Below are 27,438 nucleotides of genomic sequence, written 5' to 3' on the forward strand. Positions count from 1 at the left end.
TGGTATGTTTTTAATTTAGTGACAAACTTTTATTCCAAGTTACCTGTCTGCTTATTAATTGTTTGGACACATGAACTTCTCTGCACCTTTACCTTCATTTTAGAGGTACATGTATAAACTTGGTCTATGAGAAGCTCTTGGATGTACACTATGAGTGCAATTTCACTCCATGTCTACAGTGACTGTAATGAATGTTGTAAAATATCAAGCAAACAGAATTGCAGAAAATGATCAAAATTGGGCATAGTATGAAAAAGAATGAAGGGATTCTTGAGTTTCATGTGTATTCACAAACCACATATGCATACAGAGATGAGATACATGTAATATCAATGATTTCATTTTCCATTTACCTGCACACATTTATGCAAAATTTCTTTTTGAAAGAAATTTAATCACACAGGAAGCAGACTCAGTGAGCATCGCATTTATTGTCGTGTTGAGATAACAAGGCATTGATGACTAACAGGGGTGAAGGGAACACAGTTTCCAAACTAGTGAACATTTGCATCATGTGGTTGCAACTGATATATCGCTGTTCAGTAAAACAACAACAAACAAGCAAACAAGCACACAACTACAGCATCAGTTGCAACAACAACATTATGTGAAACTTTCAAATTCCATAACTTTCTTCATCAATGTCACATTTCAATGGAGATGTCTACTATTTTATTTGGCTGGTTTTTATTTTACTATATTCCGTAAAATCAAACTGAAAACAAGAGTAGAAACTTTGCACTTCAGAGGATGAAAGAGAACTGCTGATTGGTGATCCATTTTTCATTTATTTATTTATTTATTCATTCATTCATTTTTGTGAGACATACAGTTGTAGTTCTCTCATGCAGTCCTGGTAGGCAACGAGGTTAACCCTTCGTATGCCAGGGACTTTGGACAGTGTGTATGAAGCTATTGGGGTTTTCTGTGTCAATCAACACTCACAGCACACAAAGGGTTTATTTAAAAGAATGATAGACTGTATCAGAACATATGACAAAAATGTAGAAGAATACACCTGCAGCAGCTGTTACTATGTGAAGCCTTGAAGCCATTTCAAAGATGTCTTATTTTATAAGTTACATTTTAATAGCATGATATGCTGCGTACATGGTGTTGGGATATAATGGTGTAACTGACATCTTGATGAATTCGTTGATCAGTTTGGAAGGATTCATGGCATATCTTCACATTAGAATCTGACACTTACTCATTTCTTTTTTTTTCTCGAGTGTCTTGTTTGTTGGATACAGACTTGTTTGGTTTGGTTGCTTTTCTTTTGTGTTAATGTCTATTTCAGCCATAACTGAGTGGCTTCAGTATGCCTAACAATGGTGGATTTATTCATTTAAGCACTGACATAGCAATGCACCTGCTCATTGCATAACCTGTTGAATCATCTTTTCTCCCTAGTTTCAGCGCCCCCCAGTTATTGCCAACATAAATTACAGTAGTAACATTCAGACAGTGATCCTTAATCTCCAGGATAATTTTTATGGGGCGCCAAGTGTAGCACGTCAATTTCATTTAATACAAAATTGACCATGCGACACTTGGCGCCCCATAGAACTTATACTTGAGGTTAAGGATCACCGTCTGAATGTAATTAGAGATATAAACCTGGAAAGATCTATAAATGTAACTTGATTATGTCACTGTGCAAGATGTGTTCTTTGTAACTTTCTGCAACCCAACAAAACTGAGAATGATGCAAGTAGAATTATAGAATTTGTGACAATCCACCATCACAATCCAAAAGTCCCAAATACTCTTCTGCATAAAAGGAAGAAACACGTATTGTATTACATGATTTCCTGTAATATGAATTTACAGGTTATTATACCATTTGTCTGATGGGGATATATGCAATTTGTACCCTTGGAAAAGGCTAACAACTTTAAAATCTTGAGCATGTGGCTGCGCTCTCAAGTTCTTATGTTCAGACTTACATTGGAGGCATTTACACTGCCATTGATTAACCATGATAGTTTTTATTTGCATCTGTGTTGCTCTGCCAAATCTACGAATATATGAATATGGTCAGGAAAATACTTCAAATGAGAAAGGAACATGCAATGTTTAATGCTCATTTTCTTTTTGTAACTTTGTTTTGTTGATGTTGGCATGGAAAAGAAAAGAGTACATTTTGCAAGTAGCAATGCTGAACTGAATTGAATGTTGCTTTGGAACTAAATTCCTCAAAAGGAATGTTACAACGAATCGAAAGGAACGTAATTATCAACGATGAATTTATGCAGTAGAGAGCCCCTGTGTGCATTACAAATGGCACCTCATAACCTTACTGCTTTTTGTCACAGACCAGCCTTCACTGACTACTTGCCGCTGGTGTAACTGTATGGTTGCCTGCAGGAATCTTCAGTTGACAGATGTGATGTATGTTGTGCAAGCGCTGCGTATGAAGAATGTACGTATCTGATAATCCATGATTTTTGTAATGGGGGACAGGGTTGGTGAGGGTAGCTGCTTCAGAAATTCTGTGCTGATTTAGGTTCAATGTAACAATATCTCAGTATTTTATGAGATCACTATGGTTTTTTAGCTCACCTGAGCCAAAGGCTCAAGTGAGCTATTGCGATCGCCCTTCGTCCGGCGTCCGTCGTGCGTCGTCCGTCGTCCGTCGTCCGTCGTGCGTAAACTTTTTACATTTTCATCTTCTTCTTGAAAACCCCAAGACCGATTTTCATCAAACTTAGCAGGTAGCATCCCTAGGGGGTTAGGAACTCAATTTGTTAAAATGGGCACCATGCCCCACCCAGGGGGCCCCCAGGGGGGCCCAAACCCCCCAAAATTAAGGAATCTGTAAAAATCTTCTTCTCTAGAACCAGAAGTGATAGAGCTAAGTTAATACTATGAGTTAGTACATTGATGACTGTAGTTTCAAGTTTGTTCATGGCAGAATCAGGGGTGCCCCCCTTGGGACCCAGGGGAGGGGGGTGGGGAAGGGTTCTAATGGGGCCTAAATTGTACATTTTCATCGTCTTCTTGAGAACCCCATGACCCATTTTCACCAAACTTGGTAGGTAGCATCCCTAGGGGGTTAGGAAATCAATTTGTGAAAATGGGCACCATGCCCCACCCAGGGGGCCCCCAGGGGGCCCAAACCCCCCAAAATTAAGGAATATCTGCAAAAATCTTCTTCTCTAGAACCAGAAGTGATAGAGCTAAGTTAATACTATGAGTTAGTACATTGATGACTGTAGTTTCAAGTTTGTTCATGGCAGAATCAGGGGTGCCCCCCTTGGGACCCAGGGGAGGGGGTGAGGAGGGGTCCTAATGGGGCCTAAATTGTACATTTTTATCTTCTTCTTGAGAACCCCATGACCTATTTTCACCAAACTTGGCAGGTAGCATCCCTAGGGGGTTAGGATCTCAATTTGTCAAAATGGGCACCATGCCCCACCCAGGGGGCCCCCAGGGGTCCCAAATCCCCCAAATGAAGGAATCTTTATAAATCTTCTCTAGAATCAGAAGTTATATATAGAGCTGAGATAATACTATGAGTGAGTACATTAATGACTGTAGTTTTAAGTTTGTTCATAGGAGATCCAGGGGTGCCCCTCTTGGGTAGGGGGGGGGGGGGGGGGGTGGTTGGAAGGGTCCAAATGGGGGCCTGAATTGTACATTTTCATCTTCTTCCTGAAAACCTCATGATGGATTTTTGTCAAACTTGGCAGGTAGCATCCCTAGGGGGTCAGGATCTCAATTTATCAAAATGGGCACCATGCCCCACCCAGAGGGCCCCAGGGGGCCCCAATCCCCCCAAATTAAGGAATCTTAATTGGGCCCTTATTGTACATTTTCATCTTCTACTTGAGAATGCCTGGTCAAATTTTGGTAGAGCTGTGAATAATTTAGATTAGTGACTGCGTGAAAGGTGAACTTGCGATACTCAGGTGAGCGCTAGACCCGCGGGTCTCTTGTTTGCCATGTCGTCTAAGTGACAAAACTTTTTAAAAGTTTGATTCATCGTTTCAATACCCGACACATATTGTTCTTTTATTCAATGCTTCACGCTATTACAACTATACATCAGTGAACCTCCCATAAGTTGACACAATGAAAGCATCCAGATTTTTTTTTTCTCTTTGTTAGCTCATTGATTTCAGCATTAGTCAACATTAGCGTAATTTGAGAGATTGTCTCTGGTCCTGTGCATGCATGTCAACTGATGGGAGGTTTACTGTTTTGTGTTTTTTGTTTGAAATGTTTCCTTCCTTGGTGATCTTTTATTTCATGTAACAAAATTGAAGAATAATCAGTATTTACAGATAGGAGAATATATCTTAATAGTTCAATGTCCAAATAGAATGTATTTCATAGATGTTTAAGATTGGCAAGATATGAAAGAAGTTGACATAAAATGTCATACAGTGCACTCCCATTATAACGAACAAGGTTATAACAAAATTCCGGTTTATACAACGAAGTAAAAATTCGGACCGCAAAATTCTCCGCTCTGTTTTTAAAAAAAAAAAAATTTGTTCAGTTATAACAAAATTTCGGTATATAATGAAAGAAAGCTGCCGGTCCCAAGGACTTCGTTATAATGGGAGTCCACTGTAATAGTGTTTAATGTATCTCTTTGTTTCACTTTTCTGAAATCATATATGGAGTGGCTTTCAAACAATATCATCATGAACAATGAAGAGTATGCACTTTGACTTGGCTTTCATTGTAAATTGTGTGAAATCTCATTCTATCCATCATTCCACTATTGTACACAAAATATGGCAAAGATAAGTATTATGAAATATGAATATTAAATTGACACACAATATATTAAAAGCCATTCATGAGACTGTGGTGATTTTTTATTGTTAATCATTAAAGTTGAATGACTGGAAAACTGATGCAGCTATACATGTACAGGGAAACTCTGTTAAAAACACAAGCTCACTTCAATGATCACTTTTAACGAGGTGAATTTGGCAGTCCCAATTTCTATTACAGTATTTAACTGGTCTCTTTTTCAGTGCAATTAAATAAGGTACTGGTTTTAAATGAGATAGAATTGATGGCCCCAGTGAGCTTGCTATAATGAGATCTTCCTGTACAATTACAGGAGACAAATGACATTTTAAACTGTGAGAATACTGTCTGTGTAACCTGAAAGCAATCCCAGTAGCATTTGGTTTATTGTGCAATCAGAATGTCTTACATTTGCCTTTGAGCATGTACATGTACATGTAGTTACAATTTTACTGGTCGTAAGAAGTTTGGTATGTTAGGCTGCTGTCCCCCTTTCTTGTTAAAATGTCCACTTTGACATTTGTCACACACTCGCCAAATATTACACACTTTTACTGTATACGCTATATATTTAGAGAGTCTAAATTTTCGTGAATCCGGGACTTGCCAACGATTTTGTGAGTGGATAAATTCGTGATTGTGGAGTACTGTACTGAATGGAGAAATGTATGCCTGCATGTCACATTCATGGTGGGATCAGAGTCAATATTTTCGCGTGTCTTTAAATTTGCGAATTGCACCCGAGTCTTGAAATTCGTGAAAATGAAAACTTCGCGAAATATTCAGCATATACAGTAATATTCACACATACTTGAAGAGCGAACAGTTGCAGGCATGCCATTCTGCCTTGCAGCAAAAATTCATTCATGCCATCAAGACTCAACATCCATAAGGAATATCCAACAAGATTTCATGAAACACAAGGCAATTTAAAGGTTTATAGGATTTTTTTTTATTGTTTAACAGCGATATAGAATGGACTTGACATGCACAAGACATCTCCAAACACAGCTAAGGCTTAAATTGTAACATTAAGTTGAAGACTTTGATATACATTAGTCTATTCCTAATATCAATTGAGATGGAAGTTCTCTACAAGTATTATCATATTTCTAAGGAACCATTTCAAATGCAAAAACTGTTCAATTCTTTTTGTATGTACAGAAAGAATCACAACTACTGAGGTTTCAGCAATGTAAACATTGTAGGAATTCCTTTACTACTGGGAAAGCAGTAAAAAATAAATACCCTGCACAAATTTTCGCAAATAGGCATTTCAAGTTACTTAGTAGTCAGGATAATTGATTTATACATCCCTTCTTTCCTTAGTACATTGTTTCAGAGAAATGCTCCCAAATTGCTGCCTTTTCAAGCCTTTTCAAGATTGGTTCTTAGGTCACCTACCTCTACTTAAATGCATATCACTTTTGTAATGCATGTCGTAGCACAATTGGAAGTTTAATTCCTTTTCTACAATATGCTCTCATTCCGTAAGGATGCCCTAGTTTTTTCCTTGGTTTACCTATATGCAGTTTTTACCACTAATCTACGCAAAATTTTATGGCATACTATCTTTTGGTGCCAATTTGTGACCTTGCAAAACATGGACACATGCCAAAACACACAAATGTTCTATTCAACCCGTTGAAGACGAGTCCCAAGAATACTCGGGCAGGTGTCTATGGGAAATGCGTGTTATATAACAAAATCAGTCGTCCTCAACGGGTTAAACTGCCAGAAGAATCTATTCTCATTCTTTATTATTAATAGCTATGATTATGTGAAACTGTGAACATATATTTGCACCTGCTCTTGTACATAACAAGCTCAGAGTGCTGCATTTAATTACTCATTTGTAGTCTTAAGGTTCACACTTGGTGGAATTTCCATACTTCTTTCGACAATTCTGTCATACATGCTCGCCTAATTACCAAATGAAATTGCATTGCACAGGTCGCTGCTTTCAGCTGAGAATGAGTAAAATAAATAATGATACAACTATAAACTGCATGAGATGATGTGCAGTGAAATGAAAGTAGCTAAAAAAAAAGATTGCCAAGAGAATGCAAAAGCATAAGTAAATGTCACGATGGAACAAGCTGGGAGAAACATCCAGGAGAAGTGTAATATTTGAATCACAAAACAGTTCATTCTTGTACTTGAAGAGACTGTTGTCATCCTTTCCAAGCAGTACATTTCTGATCCCTAACTGCTTTGCTGTGGATAGACGTACACTGGTTTCAAGCTCTGGCAGAAAGAGGCAGACAAGAGCATCACACCTGCACATAGCAAGTTTTTTGCCTAAACAACTGCACTCATCATGTTTAAGCTCCCACATACACCTAATGCCGATATTTTATTTCTTTGAGGGGAAGAGCTAGTTTTGTACATGATTGCTTTATCCTATAACACTTACAATATAACTGAGTTTACATTACACACAAGGAGTACATCATTCTTGTTCAATAATATTATAGGACGTTAATATTCATACAATATTTATCTATTTACAAATTACTGACAGCATTCTTTTGCTTGCAAATGCAGTGCCTGCAGACAGATTCTTATCAATTTGAACACTCGGCTACACACTTCCCATGTGGAGGTGCATTTCCATTCTTCATTTTAGTTTTTTTTTAAATGAAGCAAATTCTTATTCATTTGCTTTAGCTTACAGGACGCAAATGCAGAGTGGTTGATTACAGTTTCTTCTCATACATGTAATCTTGTAAAGAGGTCTGGTAACTGCAAGTCTGTAACTGTCTGTTTACATGAGCAATTACAGTATCATGGATATTGTGATCAACATCACGCAAAGGCTGTGTTGCCTGTCTGCTTAGCTTATTCTGTATTAAAATGCAAACAAAAGAACACTTTCTTGCAACAGTTCAGTCCAAACTCTTGTTAGAGGAATATGTTAACCATGGTTCAAAATTATTGAGCTCTAGTAGTCTACTGGTTGACTCCGAACAGAGCACGGTAAAACAAGACATTGCTACAGGCATTAAATAAAAGTGGATGCACTGTACTTTGTGTCTTCTGCCAAATCATTGTAGACAACACTAACATGGAAGTAAGGCTGCAAAATGGTATATGTCCGGAACATGCATTTTCTGTTTAATATAGTCTAAAAGTGGAACACCAAAATTTTAAACCATGGTTAGGATTAACCTTTCTCAAGAAGTTGGGCCCCTGAGCAATTGGGATGTCACACTGGTCTCGTTAGGATGCAGAATTACTGTTCCACAGTGCATCACCATCCTGCTAGGAATGCAAAAGCTTTACAAAGTCTGGCCGGGAAATGGACTTTACACAGCTGCCACCACTCCAGTACGCACAACCGCTTTGTGTTTATACACTACTGACACTATCAATACAGCATAAAGAAGACATGCTTGCATCTGTTACATTTCTTATAATGTAATGAAGGCAAGTTCTTAAAGATCTGCAATAGGCACACTTTTTTCTTTGAGTCTCTATTTCACTTAAGTAAATGATACAAGTCTTAAATGCTTACCTCAAGACAAAAAAAGAAAGAAAAAAGCTTCAGAATGCATGAATCCGAGCTGAATTTTTACGAATGATGCTTATAGATGAAGTACACGTACAATGTTTAGTACTGGATAGTTCTTCACCATGGAGGGACTCTCAGTCATCAAATGATATAATGTGATGACATACAAGTCCACTGCAACTTTCAAGACTTTACTTCAGTCTTAACAAACTTTTCACAGTTTTACGCAGTTGAACATGTTAGCTACAACCACACTGAGTAATGCGCACACTACCAAAGGCTATAATTTCTCCTCCCCCCCCCCCCCCAAATCAACTAACAAATAGAGGTACACTGAAGACTCTGAATAGTTGGTGGAACCTTTGAGGAGTTCTTTGTAGCCAGCATCGATTATCTTGATGATTTGATGTTGGCCCAAATGGTGACTAGGGTAAACTATGACACTGTCTCCAAGGCATGGGACTAAGGAATGCATGCACAATGCTAGGACATGATCTGCACCAATGTCTGTGGGTTGGCCAATGCTGCTGTATACCTCTGAAGGTAGTAGGGCATCCCAAATGCTCAAGAGACTTGAACACACTGCTATCTACTTCTTGACGGCCTTCAGTCGGCTGTCTAGAGATTCACAGTTGGCTTGAATGGCGGCGAGATTGGCGGCAAAGGAGTCTTTCAGCTGCAGAAGACAAAGACAACAAAGACACTTTGAATATATAATATGGTTTGTTGTTCAAATGGGAAATAACAATCCAGCAGCTCGAAGGCTGATACCAATGCTTTAGATCACAGCATTCACAAATAGATATATGATAGTAACACTGAATACACATATATGACAATAAAATACAACACAAAATCAAAATAAATACACGTCAGACCTAAGCTTCAATAACACGATAGGTATAAACTGCAAAACAGGAAATGAGATTTACGGGGGTACAAGGCAATGTGGAGAAAGATGAGCATAGCAGTAAAAACAATATACTGTAAAACGAGAAATGTTCACATGCATTTTAATTTCGCGAATTTCGCGAGCGCCAAGATTCGCGAAATTAAAATGCACACAAAATTTCTTATCTACACTATATGCACTGAACGCAAGAGGCAATTCGCGAAAATTTCTTGCCACGAAAAAGGCCTTCGGCTCCAATTCGCAAAAATTTCGTGCCGCGAATATATCATGTTTTACAGTATATTCTTTTAAGGTTTCCTAGTGGCAGAACGTTCAGTGGTAGGTGGTTTCATGGTACACTACATATTTTTTCTTGGATGTAAATGTGGTCCTGAAAAGGACCTACGTTGTACATGGTACTTGATATTGACATTTCTCCCGAGGATGGTGTAACATGCTTTCGGGACCGAAATGTAAGAGTAAGAGTAAGTCCTTTTCAGGACCACATTCACATCCAGGAAAAAAATAGAATTAGAATGCAGATGATGGCAAATCCTCACCGTGCAAATCTAACATGATCACAACTGCTAGCAAGAAAAGAAGTTATGAGTTTTCACCATACTGCATGGTAATACTCACATATCACAGAATTCAACTATTAAACACAGGAGACTTTGCAATAAGGGGGGGGGGGGGATGCTCTCTAAAATCAAACTGAATGGCCCCAGATAGGGGGTGCTCTCTAAAATCAAACTGAATGGCCCCAGATATTTAAAATGAAACACTGGTAATTCGTAAGCTGCAAAAATTCAGTCAAACAAAGCTGACCTGACCCACAAATTCATACACAAACATAAATGCCTGGTACTCGCAGGTCACACAGTTCAGTCAAATAAAACTGACCCAACCCAGATATTCAAAATGCAAACATATATGCCAAATTATTTGTGGACCACAAAGTTCAGTCATTTTTCTTTTGTTTGTAGCCAGTCCCAGAATAGTAGATGACTTCACAACCAGTGCTAATAGAAAGATGGAGAGGGGCTTCCTTCGTGAGATTGACACGACCCAGATATCATAATTTCAAAACAAAGGAAGATGCAGGGTTTATCTCCTTCTCTCTAGTCCTGTTTTAACCGTAAGTAGGCCAGGGGGACATTCTGCGCGATGTATCGCCATCGCAAAAAGCTATTGCTGCGATGTTTCACGACTTTTTTCTTTCGAGTCTCCCGCAACTTTTGACACCAAATTTGCGATGCCCGGGCACGCCGTTCCAAAGTTATGCATGAATATGTACATGCATGTCAGACCAAAAATTGCTCAAAAACGTGAATTTTTGTACAATTTCAATGCAAACTGTGCTTATTGTGAAATTTTATAAAAGCATGATTATTTGGGGGTTTTATTGATTAAAACCAATCAACAGCATGTTTTCATGTTCGGAACAATGACGCGGACAAATTGCAGCGACAAAACAATGAAAAAAAAAGTCGAAAAAAAAATGAAATACATAACAAATTCAAAAAACAATGAAATACTTAAAAAAATTTTCTGATGGCACAATCTTTTTCATATACATTTGCTGAGGGCACTAAAAAGAATATTTGTACAGAAAATGTGTCTGTTTTGAGCTTCATTTAGTGATTTATAGCAAAAAGTCTGATATTAATGCATTACGCATAAATTAGCATAACTAAGCTATCATCTATCGAAATAGCCCGGCCTAGTTAGGATTAACAGACCTTTCCCCGAAAACATCGTGACAACATCCAGAGAACAAAATTCCTCGCCTTGGGCAATAAGACCGCAGGAGAGTGAGGGAGGGGTACCATTTTTCACACACACACTGAAAACCTATGGGTAGGTTTCCACGAAGGCGGTGTGTCCACTGGTTTTTCACGACAACGTCCAAACAACATTATGTGGGGGACCGTTTTTACAGGCTGAGCAAAAAAGGAAAACAAAATTACCCGGACACTACCCTGACACTGTCAAGCTTGAAGTAATACTCTAGTTTGAAAGGCTCTGTTAAAAAGGGGCTTCTGTCGTCACTAACCTCTTTGAGTAAGGTATCCTGTCCCTGCATGTTGGCTGTCAGCTGCTGCTGTGTTGTGTCCAGCTGACTCAGGGCTTGGCTGAATTGTAATGCTGTAAACACGCACCACAAAGACACACACAGAAACGGTGAAAGGGTTAAGATTCACATCTTACATCTGTAGTACACATGGGGAATATATAGGTGGGTAAAATGTCTTGCCAATTAATTTGCCTATACATGTTATTAAATGATGGAAAATGACCTGTGTGTGGCTTGGAAGAACTGCAACACAGTAACCTTGTGCAAACATGCCCATTTGCACACACCAACGTCCCCCTTCCCACACACAAACACACACACGTCTACACATGTTCACCCCAAAAGAAAGTTTTGTTCTGTGTGCCTCAGACTGTTCCAACATTTACCATTGGGTGGATACTTTTTACCAAATGCCCTACGTAACGTGACATGCATTAATTGTATGCTACTGTAAGAACTTTTGGAGGCATTTATGGATTTGTGCTATATTTCATTTGATTTTTTTTCTCACTTTTTCTTTCATTGCATCTACTTAGAAGTTGATTTCATCCAAAAATTGCAGGTTTCTCCAAAGATAGATATGTATATATACTGTAGACAAAATTTACTACCCCGGGTTATACAAATACATGTATAAATGAAATGGATAATTAGATGCAACATCCAAGTAACAGAATGTTTCTGTAATCACTACCTGTTAAACTTAAAGGTACATAAAAAAGACTTTAATTAAAAAAAAAAAATTAAACTAAAGTTAAACTAATGTTAAAGGGAATGGCTAGTAACTGATCAGTGGGAATCAGTGTGAATGCTGGGGGATGATTGTTCCAATTCTTGTGGGATTCATTTAAGAGTACATTATATATCTATTGTTCTGTGAAAATTATTTGCTCCAGAACGGTCTCATATTCAAGTAATGTGCAGTGTAATGCCCCATCACTGTACAGGCATGCTAACCTGGAAACATTCAACTGCACATTACTTGAATATGAGACCATTCTGAAGCAAATAATTTTCACACAACAATAGATATATAAATGCACTCTTAAATGAATCCCACAAGGATTGGAACAATCATCCCCCAGCATTCCAACTGATTCCCACTGATCAGTTACTAGCCATCCCCTTTAAACTAAAATCAGCTTACCTTGTTCATGGAGGTCCTTCAATGCTTGTAGTCTTTCTACAACTTTTGGTAAAGTGTCTGCTACACTATCCCACTTCTCCACCATGTCGTACAGGGCTGAAATCTGACAGTGTGAAAACAAACAAAAAAGCAATGACACACTTGCGTTAGTAGCAGCTGGCTCACTGCAGAAGAAAACCTGGCACTCTCTAGAAAACAAAATCTGAGAGTAGGGAGATTCACATAATTTGTCCGTGGTGAATCGTAAGTGATAGATCCACGAAAGTCTAGAGCTGCAAAATCAATTATGAATCCCTTTGGAGGATGGTGCTGATTGGCACCAAATTTACAGCTGTCTTGGTTTACTACGATGTTGCTGCTTCATACACCTCATGAATAGCTTTGTACGTAGTATAGGACTCATCCAATGTTTTCACTTATTCATTACTATATAACAGATTTATACAAGATATTGTTCCACTAACACATCCCTCAGGGCCACTGAATGACCATAACTATGAGTAAGATGCCTCTCCTAAGGCCTTCATAAGGCCTGATAGGTCTTCATTACAATAACTAGACAGAAGATAAAAACTGCATATTTCCATTTCTTTCTTCTTCTTTTTTAAATCTATACAGAAACACTGAGTCACTGACTAATCACTCACTTTGCTTTCCTTGCCTGCGTCCTCCACAGCCGACTTCTTCTCCGAGACCTGGTCTAGTCGCTGGATCAGGCCCTGGATCCTGGCCTCCATGTGGTCCAGCTGGCCAGGGTCCAGGAGGGACATTCTGGCCTGGAGCTGACTTACACATTCCTGCAGGGAAAATGATGTGGAACAGAAATGTGACACTATTTAGACACGGTTCCAGTTTTAAGCCACATGTATTTATGAGGTCGCAGTGACTTTTCTTGACAACACACCATAAACCTTTTAAGAAAAAAGAACGGCCTACCAGCATGAAAAGTGATAAAATTTGGAAGATCTTGCTGAGCAGAGAGCTGATCAGAGCAGAGCAGATCAGAGAGCGATCTTTCCAACTCTTTAGAAGCAAGGTTAAGCAAAGACTGTACACTGTGTATCAAAATATCAAGTTCTTTTAGCATAAACCAGAAATGCTGAAAGATTCCTATCAAACAAAACCTATCATTCATTGCAATGATATATCCTGTTTAATAAATAGTTGTATAACTGTTATGTTCATTTGATTCATACTTACTTGAGCACAAATGCCTGGATAAGAATTGGATTGAAATTCACTGCTGCTTTAGCTGACCAGTTATTGTATGAAAACAAGACAACTACAGGAAAAACAGACATACATACAGACAGACAGAAGACACAATGGATGGAAAATATAATGACACACCAAAGGAGGGAATGCATTTAACTTTTCACTCACCAGTAGACTTCTGGAACTAGTGTCCGCAGTAAGAGATGCCTGAACAGAATACAAAAATGGGAACAATTAATATCTATTTGCACTACACATGCTTTTATCCTGAAAGTCATTCACATTTCTACTTAAATTTGCAAAAAAAAAAAGTTACTGTAATGCCACAAAATGCATATTTTATGTGATCCCAACTCATCACCACCATTCATCATTTTCCTCCTCAATGACACAAGGACACAGGTGAAGGTCAAATTATGTGTACATCAAACCAGTATAAAAGTTTGTTAGTTGGGAGAAGTGTGACATAAAATTGATAGTTAGGATTGTGATACATGAGAAATATTCCTCAGTAAGAAGTGTTTTCAAAACGACAGCACAGCCACAAGAACTGACTTTAATGTGGCAGACGCGAAAATCCAATCAGGACATATTTGGCAAACTGCAAACTTTAGCACACGAGCAAATCTGTACAAACAAGTCAGGTTTGCAAACAAACCAAATCTGGAGCTATACATATTATATGACTCAATGACTGATACTTCTTTGTACTTTCAAACTTTCATTTGAAAGAGGTTTACTCACCAGCTTTTGAGGGTCTTGGCCCAGCACTGCTTCTATCCTGTTTAGCCTCTGCTCCAACTCTGCAGCCTGGCAAAGGATAAGAGCATGGCAGGATTCTTGAACAAAGACTAATTTGGTGAAATTTAGCAATCAGTATCTGTCTTATCACCGTCATAATAAGAACATTTCAAGTAATGTAAAGTTGATGCCTAGAAAGCAAAATGGGGGAAAATTAATCAATAACTATTGCACATCGTAAAACAAGAAATTTTAGCAAATTTTGCAGCAAAGATCCATGAAATTAAGATGCATGCAAAAGTTCTTGTCTACACTATGCTTTGAATGCCAGTGGCAATTTGCAAAAAAAAAATTCATGTACTGAAAAATACTGCTTCCTGATTGGCTGTTGCTAAATGAAGCTGCCATAATAGCAAGAATCACTGTCATACTGAAACATCTTTAATGACATGAGACCCCGGTCTTCACACTGAACTGAATTTCAAGCAAGAAAAATGTGACTGTCATTTCATGGTTAAAGGAAACAAGGTACAAGAGTCATAGCGATTGATCCTTGGGATACCTTTGAAACTTGAGTGAATTTGTTCTGCTCCGGTCTGTAGTAGAGTTCATAGGTCACATGGCCATCCTTGGCGTCTTTGGCTGGCTCCTTCTTGGAAGGCGTGTCCTTTTGGGAAGCCTGCTTCTTGTAAGCATCTAAGTGACTGAAGAGTTTCCTGTGTCAAAATGATAACAGTTAAAGGGACATACCAGACAATACAGATAATTTCACATCATGTAGTACATAAATCATAAATGCCATGTACAGATTTGCAAAATTCCTTGTGATCCTTGAGCAGATGTAGACAAACCAATTACTCTGAAAAAAACCCCGAAATCCTAATAAACTGAATGAACAAGGATAATGACATAGGAGGCTCACATATTCCAGAAATGTGGGAATGTAATTACATTACAATACCACTTGCTTACAAACAAGTTCATTTGTGTTGAATTCATGCATGCTTTCATCTTTTGTTCTGCTTCATTGAGCATCCAACCATTCTTATGTGAAGCTGTTATGTAATCATCCTTGTTCATTGTCATCAATTTTGAAAACATTCTTATTCCTCATCCCACTCACTATCAATTCTGAATCTCTGCACCCAGCATCACCAATTTATAGTTGTTTAAATGCAAATGTCTGAAGATCATCCAGATCACAGTCTCCTATAAGATGGTTGTGGTAGAATGTTTCAGAAAATCGAGGATAGCTGCATACATCACTTGGGGACAATCAGTAGTTCCTAATTATGGCATGAGTTTGAACAGAAAAGGTTTGAAAAGTTTCGAGTGTAACATGACACTAATGATAGTAAGCATATAGGGAACTGAATGGAAATATCTCCTTATAGTAAACAACACATGACTAGAGCTTACTTGGGGAGGGAGCCTTGTGGATCAGCAGCTTCGATGACAGCCTCTGTGCCCAGGATTTTCTCGAGGTGGAGCCCATAGAGCTGCTGCTGAAGGACACCGACGTCCTGCAACAAAGAGACTGGGGAGACCCCTGTGCTGGCATCCTCCTTGGCTGTTTTCTGTGATACACATTCAGTAATGAAAGCTACATAATGATGCAGTCTTGGAAGCTACATATTAGAAGGTGTGAGGTTCAATTCAATTCAATTCGTTTATTCATCTCAATCATTGATCATAAAAACAAATACATTGTGAGATCAACATAGCAAAAAAGAAATATTGATGAGGAGAACAGGGACTACAAAAAGCGATAGCTTGAAAAGGTCATAAATACAAGTTCAGATTGAAACAATGCATTCAGACATACTTTATCACTACATACATGCATATGAGAAAAAGTATTCCATGGACAAATGCCTAACTCGCTGGAATGGTGTGAAAGTGCTGCAACATTTTTCACCATTTGATATGTTGATAACCCATCCTCAGTATGATTATAGCCTTGATGAAAGCCACTGACGTACAGTGCCAATGTGGTACGAGTGAAATTACAGAAACCATGGTCCCTGTTATATAGAGAGAAATGTATCACTGTCATCACTGGCATAAGATGCATCTGCTGTTGATTTAAAATGATTCATGTGTTTCTAAGGAGCAATTCTGACCAATCAGACAATCTATGTACTGATAGCTCGGGTTTTAGGATGATACCATAATATGTACTTCATGTGATGACCACATCTACAAAATTAATCTACTACCATGGTGTAACCTTTTGGTGATAAATTGCATTGATCTTCCATGCACCAAATACAATGTATGAGATGCCCCAATCATCAAAACATAAAGAAATCAAATGAAACAATGAAATCCCTCATAAACGATCTCAAAAGACTACATGTACTGTAAAACTGGAAATTTTTGCATGTATTTCAATTTCATAAATTTCTCAAGAGCCAAGATTCATGAAATTGTATAATGTACGTGAAAGTTCTTGTCAGCACTTTATGCACTGAATGCCAGTGGCAATTCACAAAGAGATCTTGCTTTACAGGAAGTTGTTTGAAAGCTTGCATGGTGATGTAAATGAGGAAGAGAGCTTTGCAATAACACTATGTGTTACAACTGTCCCTGTCTCCTATCCTCCCATCTCCCTAAGTGCAACCTCAACTTCCAGCTCACCCCCGCCCTCCTACTGTTATTACGTATTTGCCTTCCTTACCCTCTCCCTATGTCGTTTCCCTCCTCCACTCTCCTCTTTCTAGGTTCTTCTTTTGCCAAAGAGCAATCCTCTCAATGACTACACACATGGTGTTACCGCAAAACCTCTCTTTCTCAATCTTGTAAACAGTAAAACATGAACTTCAATGATAGTATACAAATATACCAGGCCTGAGAGGCTCTGGTTGAAACTATGCGCATGAGGTGACTTCAGTAGCACTTTTTTCTGAGGGGTGCAGCCCCGAAGAAAATAGTGCTACTGAAGTCACCGAAGGCACATAGTTTCAACCGGTGCCTCGAAAAAATGGCCTGGTATATTTGTTTTATATCCCTCCCAATGAATTTAAGAGTATTCGACTGCAGGTATTCTGTAATTTACCCCGTTTTTTAGGGCATCTTGCTGGGGCATCTTGCTATTAACCCGTTGAAGATGGACTGATTTTGCTACAACACGCATTTCCCGTAGACCCCTGCCCGAGTATACTCGGGACTCGTCCTCAACGGGTTAAAGAAGATTGACAAGTCATTCACTCTCGGGAAAGCAGTTCAGCAGGAGGGCAGCGCGTACGCGTACTATGAAGAGACAACTGCACGCTCAGCCGCTAAACTGTACTCGGTGCATTGCTGTACAACGTACTAGTACTGGTAAACATGCGCAAACTGCAAACTCACTACGCACTTCATACATGCAATACGCCTACTAGTATCCGATCTGTCAACAAGTACGTTGGTGAGGTGATGTGCGTGCTCGAGCTGATCAACGATGTGACTGTGAGCTGCAGTTGATTGTGTTTTCTGTCGTCTTTCTAGCTGTCTGTACATGAATATGGACTATCATTTCCTGTTAAAAATGCAAGTATACATTGTAAATTTGGGTAGCATTCAGTAACAGCGAGTCTAAGGTTAGATTAGGCACTGGAAAATTCTAGGAGTCAAAGCATCGAGTGCCAATGTAAATTCGTGTGATTTGTGTTCTAACGTAAACAGTTAACATTAGACTCTAACTCGTTAGGATGAGATTACGGGAACTATAGGGTCTACTGTTAAACAGGTAGAACTAACGTTTATAAGCTTAACTAGGTCTAACTTGCGCTAACGTTAGAAATAATGGCATAAGCAGGCCTACTATCTACTGCAGTTTGTCAACATCTTTTGGGTGGGTCGCTCGAGTTAGTGAACTGCGAGACCAACTTTCAAACGGCGAAGCATGAACTCCCCAAAATTAGACAGTCCTACACTGGGATATAGGCATAGACACTACCTCAAATCTAGCATACCGTAGTTAGGGGATCATACTTTCTCATACATTGCACCAAATCCTTTGAACGATCTTCTATTGGCATATACTAGTATCTCTACGAGTCACGACATGCATCTTCAAAACCAGGGCCAAATGAGGCCTAACCAACGTTAGATATTAGAAGAGATCTAGGCCTACGGTACGTCGAAGAGCCCTAGCTTGCTTATTGTCGTTGTCTAATTATAGATCTACGATATCGCCTACTCTGTTGTAACGTAATACCATTCCATGATCACCTTTTTAGGTAGAATGAGGGCTTTATAAGAGTCTCTCTGAGTCTCTCTAACGATACACGTATTGAGTGTATGCGTGCCTTGAAGTGGTTCTCGCAAAGTGAAGGCGCCGCGATCAATACCCATTCATTTGTACATGAAATCTCTCGCGAAGCGAAGGTGCTGCGATACCCATTCATTTACACGTGAAATATTTCGCGTCGCGACGCGAAGCAAAAAAGGCGTGAAAATCACAAGCATGGTATAGTTTTTACCATTTTCCCTAGGGAGAATAGTCATACGCGTATTTGTATGGTAGATTTGTGAGGGATATAATTATTATTGTCACATGTCATCTCACTGATGAATGAAAAAAAAAAATGTGCAGGCTTGCAAGAAGGCTACTGCCCTTGGAACTTGTACTTGATTTTATGGAATACTGTATAACCAGAAACATCTGCACCAAGAAACTTCTGTAAATTGGAGCCGATGGCCTTTCTCCCAGCATGAAACTTTTCATGTATCACCACTGCCATTTAATGTATTGTGTACACAAAAAAACTTAACACGCAGTTTACTTTTGGAATCTTGGCTCCCCGCGGAATTCGTCAAAGTTTCATGCACGTGAAAATTTCTGGTTTTACGGTATACCTGGCCTTCTATAGTTCACTGACCTGCAGTTTCTCCACCTCCTCGCCCAGTTCCCTGATCTCATGCTGGAGGCGCTGGAACCGCTGCACTGGGGTCTCCTTATCACGGGAGTCATCCTCCAGCTGGGGAGAGGATAGGAGGGGAAAGATGATGAAAGGAGGAACTCAAGATGAATTCAACCTGAACCCTGACTAGCTGATGGTATACTAGCTCTTGCAGCACAACAGAATATACAGACATAGTTTCTGCACTTATCAAATGAATTATTATCATGATTATTACATTTATCATTACTATTACTGTCTAGCTTAGAATGCACTAATAAGTTTGTAAATTGAACAGGTGGGAGTGTTTCATCTTCCAGATGGTCCTAAATCATGTGAAAAGTGAATTGACATTCATGACCATCCATCAGGGCCTACAAAAATCAGCTTCCCCAAATGATGAAAAAGGGAGAGCAAGAGAGGGAGAGAGTGAAAGAAGGGGGACTCTTCCCCCCCCCCCACAAAAAAAAAAATACACACACATAGCATAAAAAATAAGGAAAATATAGGTGACTATGGACTCACCATTTCATACTCCCTCTTTGGTGCTACATATCCTGTTCTTCTGGCTTGACTGATCCTGTCAGAAAAATCTTGACACAAAGAAAGACAGGACAACGCAATGAAGTGCCATACGATTCTTCCATTCATCTACTGTACAAGTCAGGCATTTCGCAAATTTTGAAAGGAGTTGAATTCTCAGTCAAGAACCACTTGGATGCAATGGGGAATACAAATAATTCCATTCCAGAATAAAATGAAGTGATTCGCAAGCCTTGGAAATGATACAGTACATTTTTGTAATGCTTAGGGGGGCATTTCATGAAGCATGTTTGTCCGACAACTTGTCGGACAAATTTGCTCTCAGCCAATCAGATGCAATGATTTCAGTAGCTTTTAACATTTTGTCAGACGAAATATCTGACAAAACGCTTCATGAAATGCCCCCTAGATCTCTTTCTCAACTTGCCCAGAGAAATGGGTCTTTCCCCTTTCACACATGGCATACATAACTAAGTTACAAATTTCAACACTGAAGTCCCTACATTCTCTTTGTGACATTTATAACACACACAGGAATACGCAAACATGCACATATTACCTTACTGCCGTATAGGAACTGATTATATTCTCTTACCAACTTTCCCAGAAATGACCGTCTTGTCCTTGAATTTATTGAAGGCATCTGCAGTGTTGATTGCTAGCTGCTCCACTACCTCACTGTTCAGCTCTTCCTAATATATCAAACAAGAAACAACATTGTCATTTATATAATGAAATAAGATATAAATATAACAGGGTGGTCCACGAGGGGTTTTAGCATGTCGCTGCAACATGCTAAAATTCTTGTGCAACATCCTAAAAAGTCAGCAACATGCTATGCAACATCCTCAAGAATTTGCAACAAGCTCAAAGTAAAAGTATTCAAAAATGTGCAAAACATATGCATAACATAAGAAACATCAAACTACCAGGTACTTTAGATATTTGTGTGCAAAACATGAGAGAGAACATTGAATGTAAGCAGCACAAAGAGAGATAAGCAGCAAAATATTGCGTACTAAAATTGTATGTACTCATCGTGTGCGCTCCGCACATATTCAATTTCTGCAATATTTCTAAGATTCTGAGCTTGCAACATGCTAAAATTTCAAGTTGTGGACCACCCTGTATAATCTTTTTAATGTTGTTGTTGATTTAATGACAAAGCAATGATCCCAATGGCATTTTTTTTCTTTTTTCTTTTTGCAAATGGCAAGTACTAAAACTATACAGCTGTAAGTTTGTGCCTTGCTGTGCACTTGTAAAAATTCTGTGACATTGGCACACTGCTGACTGAGTAGGGCAGGTAATTGTGGAACACACAGAGTTGAAATCAAACAAACAAACAAACAAACAAACAAACACACAACTACAGTGTGGTTTAAAAAAATCTCTGCCAACTCACCACAACATGCTGCTGATCTTCTTCTGGCAAGTCACTCGTCTCGTAAAGATCTGGCTGGTTATCCTGCAAGATTGAAAAAAAAAATTCCAAAAGAGAAATAAACAATGTTGATTTTATAAACCTTTGGTACACCTGAGAAGGGCCCTGACCAGGAGGTATACAATATTACTGACATTGTGTAAACCAAAAAAACCTTTTCAAACATACAATAACAAGCAAACCTAGATCTTTTTAATTGTAACTTTCAGAACCTGAACAGCAAACTTTAAAATAGCGCAACCAGAACCTGAATTAGGTCTATCTATGACATGCAGGTACAAACACACTCTTGTTTTTGAATTTTGCTTGTAATCATCAGCATTTTTTTTCTTTTAGGTATAACTCACTTGGATTTGTGGAAAAAACAAACAAACACACTGACAGGTATTTTCTTTTGTTCTTTGAAAATAGAGATAACTAAAAGAGAAAAAAAAAAACTGCACAAATGCAAATGATAATGCAAGATAAGAATAATCTACTGAAAGCAGTAATGTGGTAAAAACTCTACCAGTCTAGATAGTCTTAAAACTCTTGCAATGCATCTTCATGATCATACTATTAAATCTACAAATTTGTGAAAAATCTGTGAAGGTTACTAGAATCTCATGGTCTATTTGCAAATATTCAGTGTTCAATTCAGAACAGAAAACAACATGTCCAGTGTGAAAATGGAACCAACACATGAACAACATTTGACAAAATGCCAACAACACTCTTGCCTTCCTCCGACGCAACCTGCGCATTACTCCCCAGAACCGAAAACAACAGCCTACAAGACTCTCGTCCGCCCTCTTGTGGAATATGGAGCTACAGTGTGGGACCCTTTCACAAGCAAGAGCAACCACCAACTACAATTGGTTCAACAAACGAGCAGCCAGATTCACACTGAACAGATACCACAACACGTCTAGTGTGCAATCCATGCTGGAAGAGCTTCAATGGCCTTCCCTTCAACACATACTATGTAGAGAAGAGTCCAGACTCACAATGATACATGTACAAACTCCACCACCACTGCATAAACTTCCCAACCCAGTCCTACATCACTCCAGTTGCCGCATCTACAAGAGCTCTCCATGCACAAGGCTATGTCATTCCCCGCTCCAGAACAGAACATCACAAAATATCCTTCTTCCCCAGAACACTAAGAACATGGGACATCCTCCCACTGAGCACTGTAACCGCACCATCCCTGGAAGCCTTCCACCATTGACTGACGGAAGACAGTGGATAAGTCCCTGGCCTGGACTGTTTTAACTTGCACTGTGTAAATATATAGGTTCTATATGGTTGGACCTACTACTCATCGACCACCTAATTTTGATTTGCTTGATAAGAATATTTAACACTGAAATTCATGTAAAAACTTGACCTACATGATTGAGAAAAAACCCAGCACTATCAAATGCTGTTGTTTCCTTTTCAATTCGAAGTTTCACAGTGCAGGAATATTGCTGTCGAACTTGTGTGGCCTCTTTTCAGCTCCCGCGTCGCCGCTCCTTTTTTACATTGACTGCTGTTTTTGCATTGACAATGTACACAAACCGAGTTGTACAAAGCTTTTCAGAAAATGCATTGACATTACATTACAATTCGGTTAAAATATTCATTCGAAATTTTGTCCTTGATTAAAACCATCAGTGAACAGTGAATTTTCGCATTTTCCCACACGTCCTCATCAACGGTAAAAGCCAAATACCCGGTACCGGTACATTTTTATGTGCTCTGCGCGCAGTGCAGTGGCAGTGCATACTTTACTAAAAGTAAAGGCAGTGTATACAACCACACGCGTGTGTCTTTACCATCCAGCCACACGAGTGTGGTTGTAGCCATGGCCTGAGTCACTGGATACAGCCACACTCATGTGTAATGTACATGTACATATAGGGATACACACACGGTAGGGAGATGATCGCTGTGCGTGCCTGTCAAAACATAAACGCTACACAATCAGCTTGCTCACAAAGTGATGAAAGTAACCTCATTTTCACACCTTTTAACATTGTTATTTTACAAATATATTTTTCGCTCCATTCTCATCGTGTTTACTTGATATGATGGGTTTAAATTAGAATTAATAGCAAAGTTACAACTGCCGCTAAATTGGGGGACTTTGGATTGACATCGCTAACATGCCTAAACTGCTGGTGGTGTGCTAGCGATCGCTCAGCGCAGCTGCAGCCTAGTCAGCGCAGTTGTGCCGCCCGCCCCAGCAGGGACCCGCGCGCCGGCTGCCTGTATACGCTGGATTGTGGAAGCGCAATTTGCGAGTACCCAAACGAACGAAGGCGAAGTCTCAATAATGACACGACGTATGATCAATCGTTGAAATCAAAAGTCCAAAATCAATTGTAACTTTAAATTCACCTCATCAAATCAAGAAAATGAGAATAAAGTTAAAAATGAAAAAAAAAGTAAATTTGTCTAACGTTAGATATGGTACCGGTACGATAATATTAAAGGGGCATAGTCCCGGTAGTGTAGAGGGCGCTGTTGATGATACTGCCGATCACCGCTAGCATTGTCAATACGAAGATTACCGAAGTTGAGCTGTCATCAAGAGTAAAGTGCGTAGGTGTTGCTAAGTAACGTTGCCTTCGTTGTCTTCTCTGCGCATCGCGCAGTCTGTAGTAATGCCAGGGTGCGTGCGTATGTGCTTGTTATTATGACATCACAAAAGAAGTTTGCTAAAGCTGTCATTCCCCTCAGCCGAATCATGAGCCAAACTGTGATCGGACCACTGACTACAGTGGATCGGACTTCTTCCGACTCGGGAAAGTGGGCCAAAGCGTAAGCACTAAAGAGAAGTCGATAGCGTAGGTCTCTATAGGAAACTTGCGCCGTGCACCCGCGTACGCATATTTTGACTAAAACACCGGGACCCTGCACCTTAAATGGGATTAATTTAGGAGGCAGGGTCATGTTCATCGCTTTGCGGTGGTGCATGATCGCGTGTTGATGTGGCCGGCCACGCACACATTGCCGTGTGTTCCCCGCTACGCAAAAAAAAGCTTCTTCTTGTGTATGGATATCACGAGTGTGGCTGTATCCAGCAACTAGGGCCATGTAGATGGCTACAACTACACTTGTGTGGCTGGATGGTAAAGACACATGCGTGTGGTATACACTGCCTTACTAAAAAGTGTTCTGTGCGCCAAAACTACGCGGTCGGTTTCAAAAAGAGTGGTCGATGTGTAATAGAGTAAAACTGCACCGCACCATGACCATGACCATGCACCTAGCACCTCAAGTCCTCAACCACTGCATTTCACACACACAGAGATGCCAATTGCCAAGTTCAAAAAACTTTTATGAGTGAGATCTTTATGACTCGGCGTCTCGGCGCTCGCACGCATGCGCACGCGAACGAGGAGGGTGTCCCCCTCCCATGGTAGGGAGCTTTTTTAAATTATTAGCTCTTAATGATGCGATCTGGTGCATACTTAAGTGACTATTTTATACTAATTTTGAAAGGCAAAAGGAAAATATACCTTCAATTGCAACTATCACTCTAATCCTTTGAGCTATGCTCCTTATTTTTGGCCCAAATTGCAGACTTCACCAGATGCGTGAGAAAAATTGGTGCCCTGCGTGAGATCGTGAGACAGACCCTAAATGCTTGAGTCTCACGCAGAATGCGTGAGACTTGGTAGCTCTGCACACACACTCACTGACTCACACTCAGTCACAGTCACACACACATCCAAAGTTTGCAAGAATCTTCAAGTTTGAAGGAGGCAGACAGACTCGACTGAGCTGAACCAGAAGAAGAAAAGAAATTCAGAATCAGATGCTATAATTTAGATAAAAGAGCACAGCGCTGAAAAAATGTTGATCATTGCACAATATATTTGGAACATATCATATGCACAGCATTTATAGTTGTCATACTGCATGGTTCACAAATCTACAAACATGCAATTCAAAGCGAAGTAGAGGGTCTACCCGGTATACAGTGAGAGATGCATTGACCGAAATTAACTTCCCGAACCGCCCTAATTCCCCCACACACTTCCTATCGCGGGTCCGAAAATCTGGACACTAAAACGTCTTAGATTGCATGTAGAATTAACACGTAAATAGCTGGAAATTATTGAATAAAGCAAAGCAAGTTTAGTTGTGTCAAAAACCTGGGGTGTAGATATCTAGTGTGAACGATAACCAAATGCTTACTTACAATGCCAGGGAGATCGGCGTACTTTGGGTCAGCCATTTTGCCTCGGACTCAGACTTGGTAGTGTACGTCACGTACACGTCATGATTGATGGAAATAAAGCAGACACTGCGCTCTGGCTCCCATGCATGATGCGGTGAAATAGATTTTAGGAAATCGATCTCACTTTTTCTTTCTATTTTCTTTTTCTCTGTAAGCCTCTAGGATCCATTTCAACACAAATCACTAATCAGTTATCCTCTACGAAAACCACTTGCTCTTTCCTCCGAGCTGGAAATCGGATGCTACATATTTCTTGCGAGACATTCATATAAAATATTGTGATTGTGATCAACAAATGTGCCAATAGCAGCCACGCCCACTTTGACATGACTTTCGCTTGGAATTTGCTTTATTCCACATAGCTAGGGCAAAACCTCTGTGAAAGACCACTGAAAAATCGTAAAAATTGACAGATCTTTCAATAATCTTTCAGTAAACTTCAGTGATCTCTGATGTCTTTCATGATTTCTATTCAAAGTGATTTTTCAGTGAATTTCGTGGTCTCCGTCAATGGTTCAAAATTGTCTCTCACAGTCTTCGATGATCAAAAACCATAATTACATGAACATATGAAAAAATATAAATATATATATACATATATATATATATATATATATAATATATATATATATATATATATATATGAAGGGTTTGTTCGCAAAAACCGATAAGTCCATATTTGCCAAATGGAGATATTTGCGATTAAAGGTCAAGAAAAATAAAGAGAATAATAAGAAAATTTTTGCTTCTTTTGACCATAACTTCAAAAATATATAATTTAAAAGGTATTATTTTGTACTTTATAACAGAGACCGTACTTCAAAATCTTCAAAAATGGACTTATCGGTTTTTGCAAACAAACTCTTCATACATATATATATATATATATATATATATATAATGAAAATATATTGTGTGTATGTGTGTGTGTGTGTAGGTTTTAATGCAAACATAATTATAATAATCTATGTATGGTAGGGGCACCACCTATCGGCAGGGTACCTTCCCATCGGCACCCTGTGTATCATGGCTGTTTGTGTATAGAACGAAAAGGTACGCGCTGGATTAAGTGTCATTAGCTATAAAGACAATAAAAACGAAGAAACGAAAATCAAACTAAAAAACAAACTAACAAACCAAGCTAAAAATTACACATCCGCTCAGTAACGACGCATGGCTGTGAAATTCACGTGTATTACCTATGCTGTGAAATTCACGTGTATTACCTATGCTGTGAAATTCACGTGTATACCTATGGAGGGGAGGGGGTGCCGATCGCAAGGTTCCCTTTTTAGCTGCGCGAAGAAAACGGAACGCACGCACTAAAATTGCGCTTTTTTAAAAAGGAGATTCATAATCAACGAGACGGTCACGACATTCAAAACTGCAGTATTCATGGCATATTTGAGGTAAGAATTAGGTGAATTTGTGTTATATTTTTCGAATAAACAAGCTACAGATCCTTAGGGTGACGATAGGTGGTACCCCCAACCCTACACATTCGTTGGACACCACTAACTTTGAGATGGAGGGCAACTACGAGGGACATCCTTAACTTTCTTTTTATAACCCATTTCAAAGAGATGGAAAGAGATCAAGATAGGCCTCTATGTGCAAATGAGTAGATCATGGGTTGGAAATAGTTACATAAAGTGAAAGTAACATACAAAAACAAATGTGACACAATGTATCTCTTGATATAATGAATTTTATTCAACATAATATTATGCCTCCCACATGGAGCATAATATGAAAAGAAGACAAGACAATCTCACAACTTGATCTTCACATCAGTACTCTATTACAGCAACAATACCACATTGTTCCACTTTCTAAATCATCTCAACAAACCAAACAGATAAAAACAAAGAGCTTTTGGAGTAAGTGATTACAAAATGCAAGACTGTATATGTGACACCGTCACAGAGGTGATTTGGAACAATACATAATTACCTTCAAATAAAACCCTCAAAAGGAACTTGTATTCTTTTGT

At 39.1% G+C, this 27,438-nt stretch overlaps 1 protein-coding gene across 1 annotated transcript; it reads right to left on the bottom strand.

The window, feature by feature from the left end:
* Positions 1 to 8,873: 8,873 nt before the first annotated feature.
* On the bottom strand, positions 8,874 to 25,454 carry LOC139720814 (dynactin subunit 2-like). Its single transcript, XM_071632151.1, has 13 exons — positions 25,407 to 25,454; positions 21,191 to 21,253; positions 20,381 to 20,477; positions 19,768 to 19,835; positions 19,222 to 19,320; positions 15,776 to 15,933; positions 14,919 to 15,072; positions 14,360 to 14,425; positions 13,784 to 13,822; positions 13,048 to 13,197; positions 12,401 to 12,503; positions 11,233 to 11,324; positions 8,874 to 8,960 (listed from the first exon to the last, which is right to left on the bottom strand). The coding sequence occupies exons 1-13, from the start codon at positions 25,440 to 25,442 to the stop codon at positions 8,874 to 8,876; spliced, it is 1,212 nt and encodes a 403-aa protein (XP_071488252.1). The 5' UTR covers positions 25,443 to 25,454.
* Positions 25,455 to 27,438: the final 1,984 nt, after the last annotated feature.

Source organism: Diadema antillarum, unplaced genomic scaffold, assembly GCF_040938485.1.
Source record: "Diadema antillarum isolate AM-2024a unplaced genomic scaffold, OU_Dant_1.0 scf00000134, whole genome shotgun sequence".
Lineage (NCBI taxonomy): Eukaryota > Metazoa > Echinodermata > Echinoidea > Diadematoida > Diadematidae > Diadema > Diadema antillarum.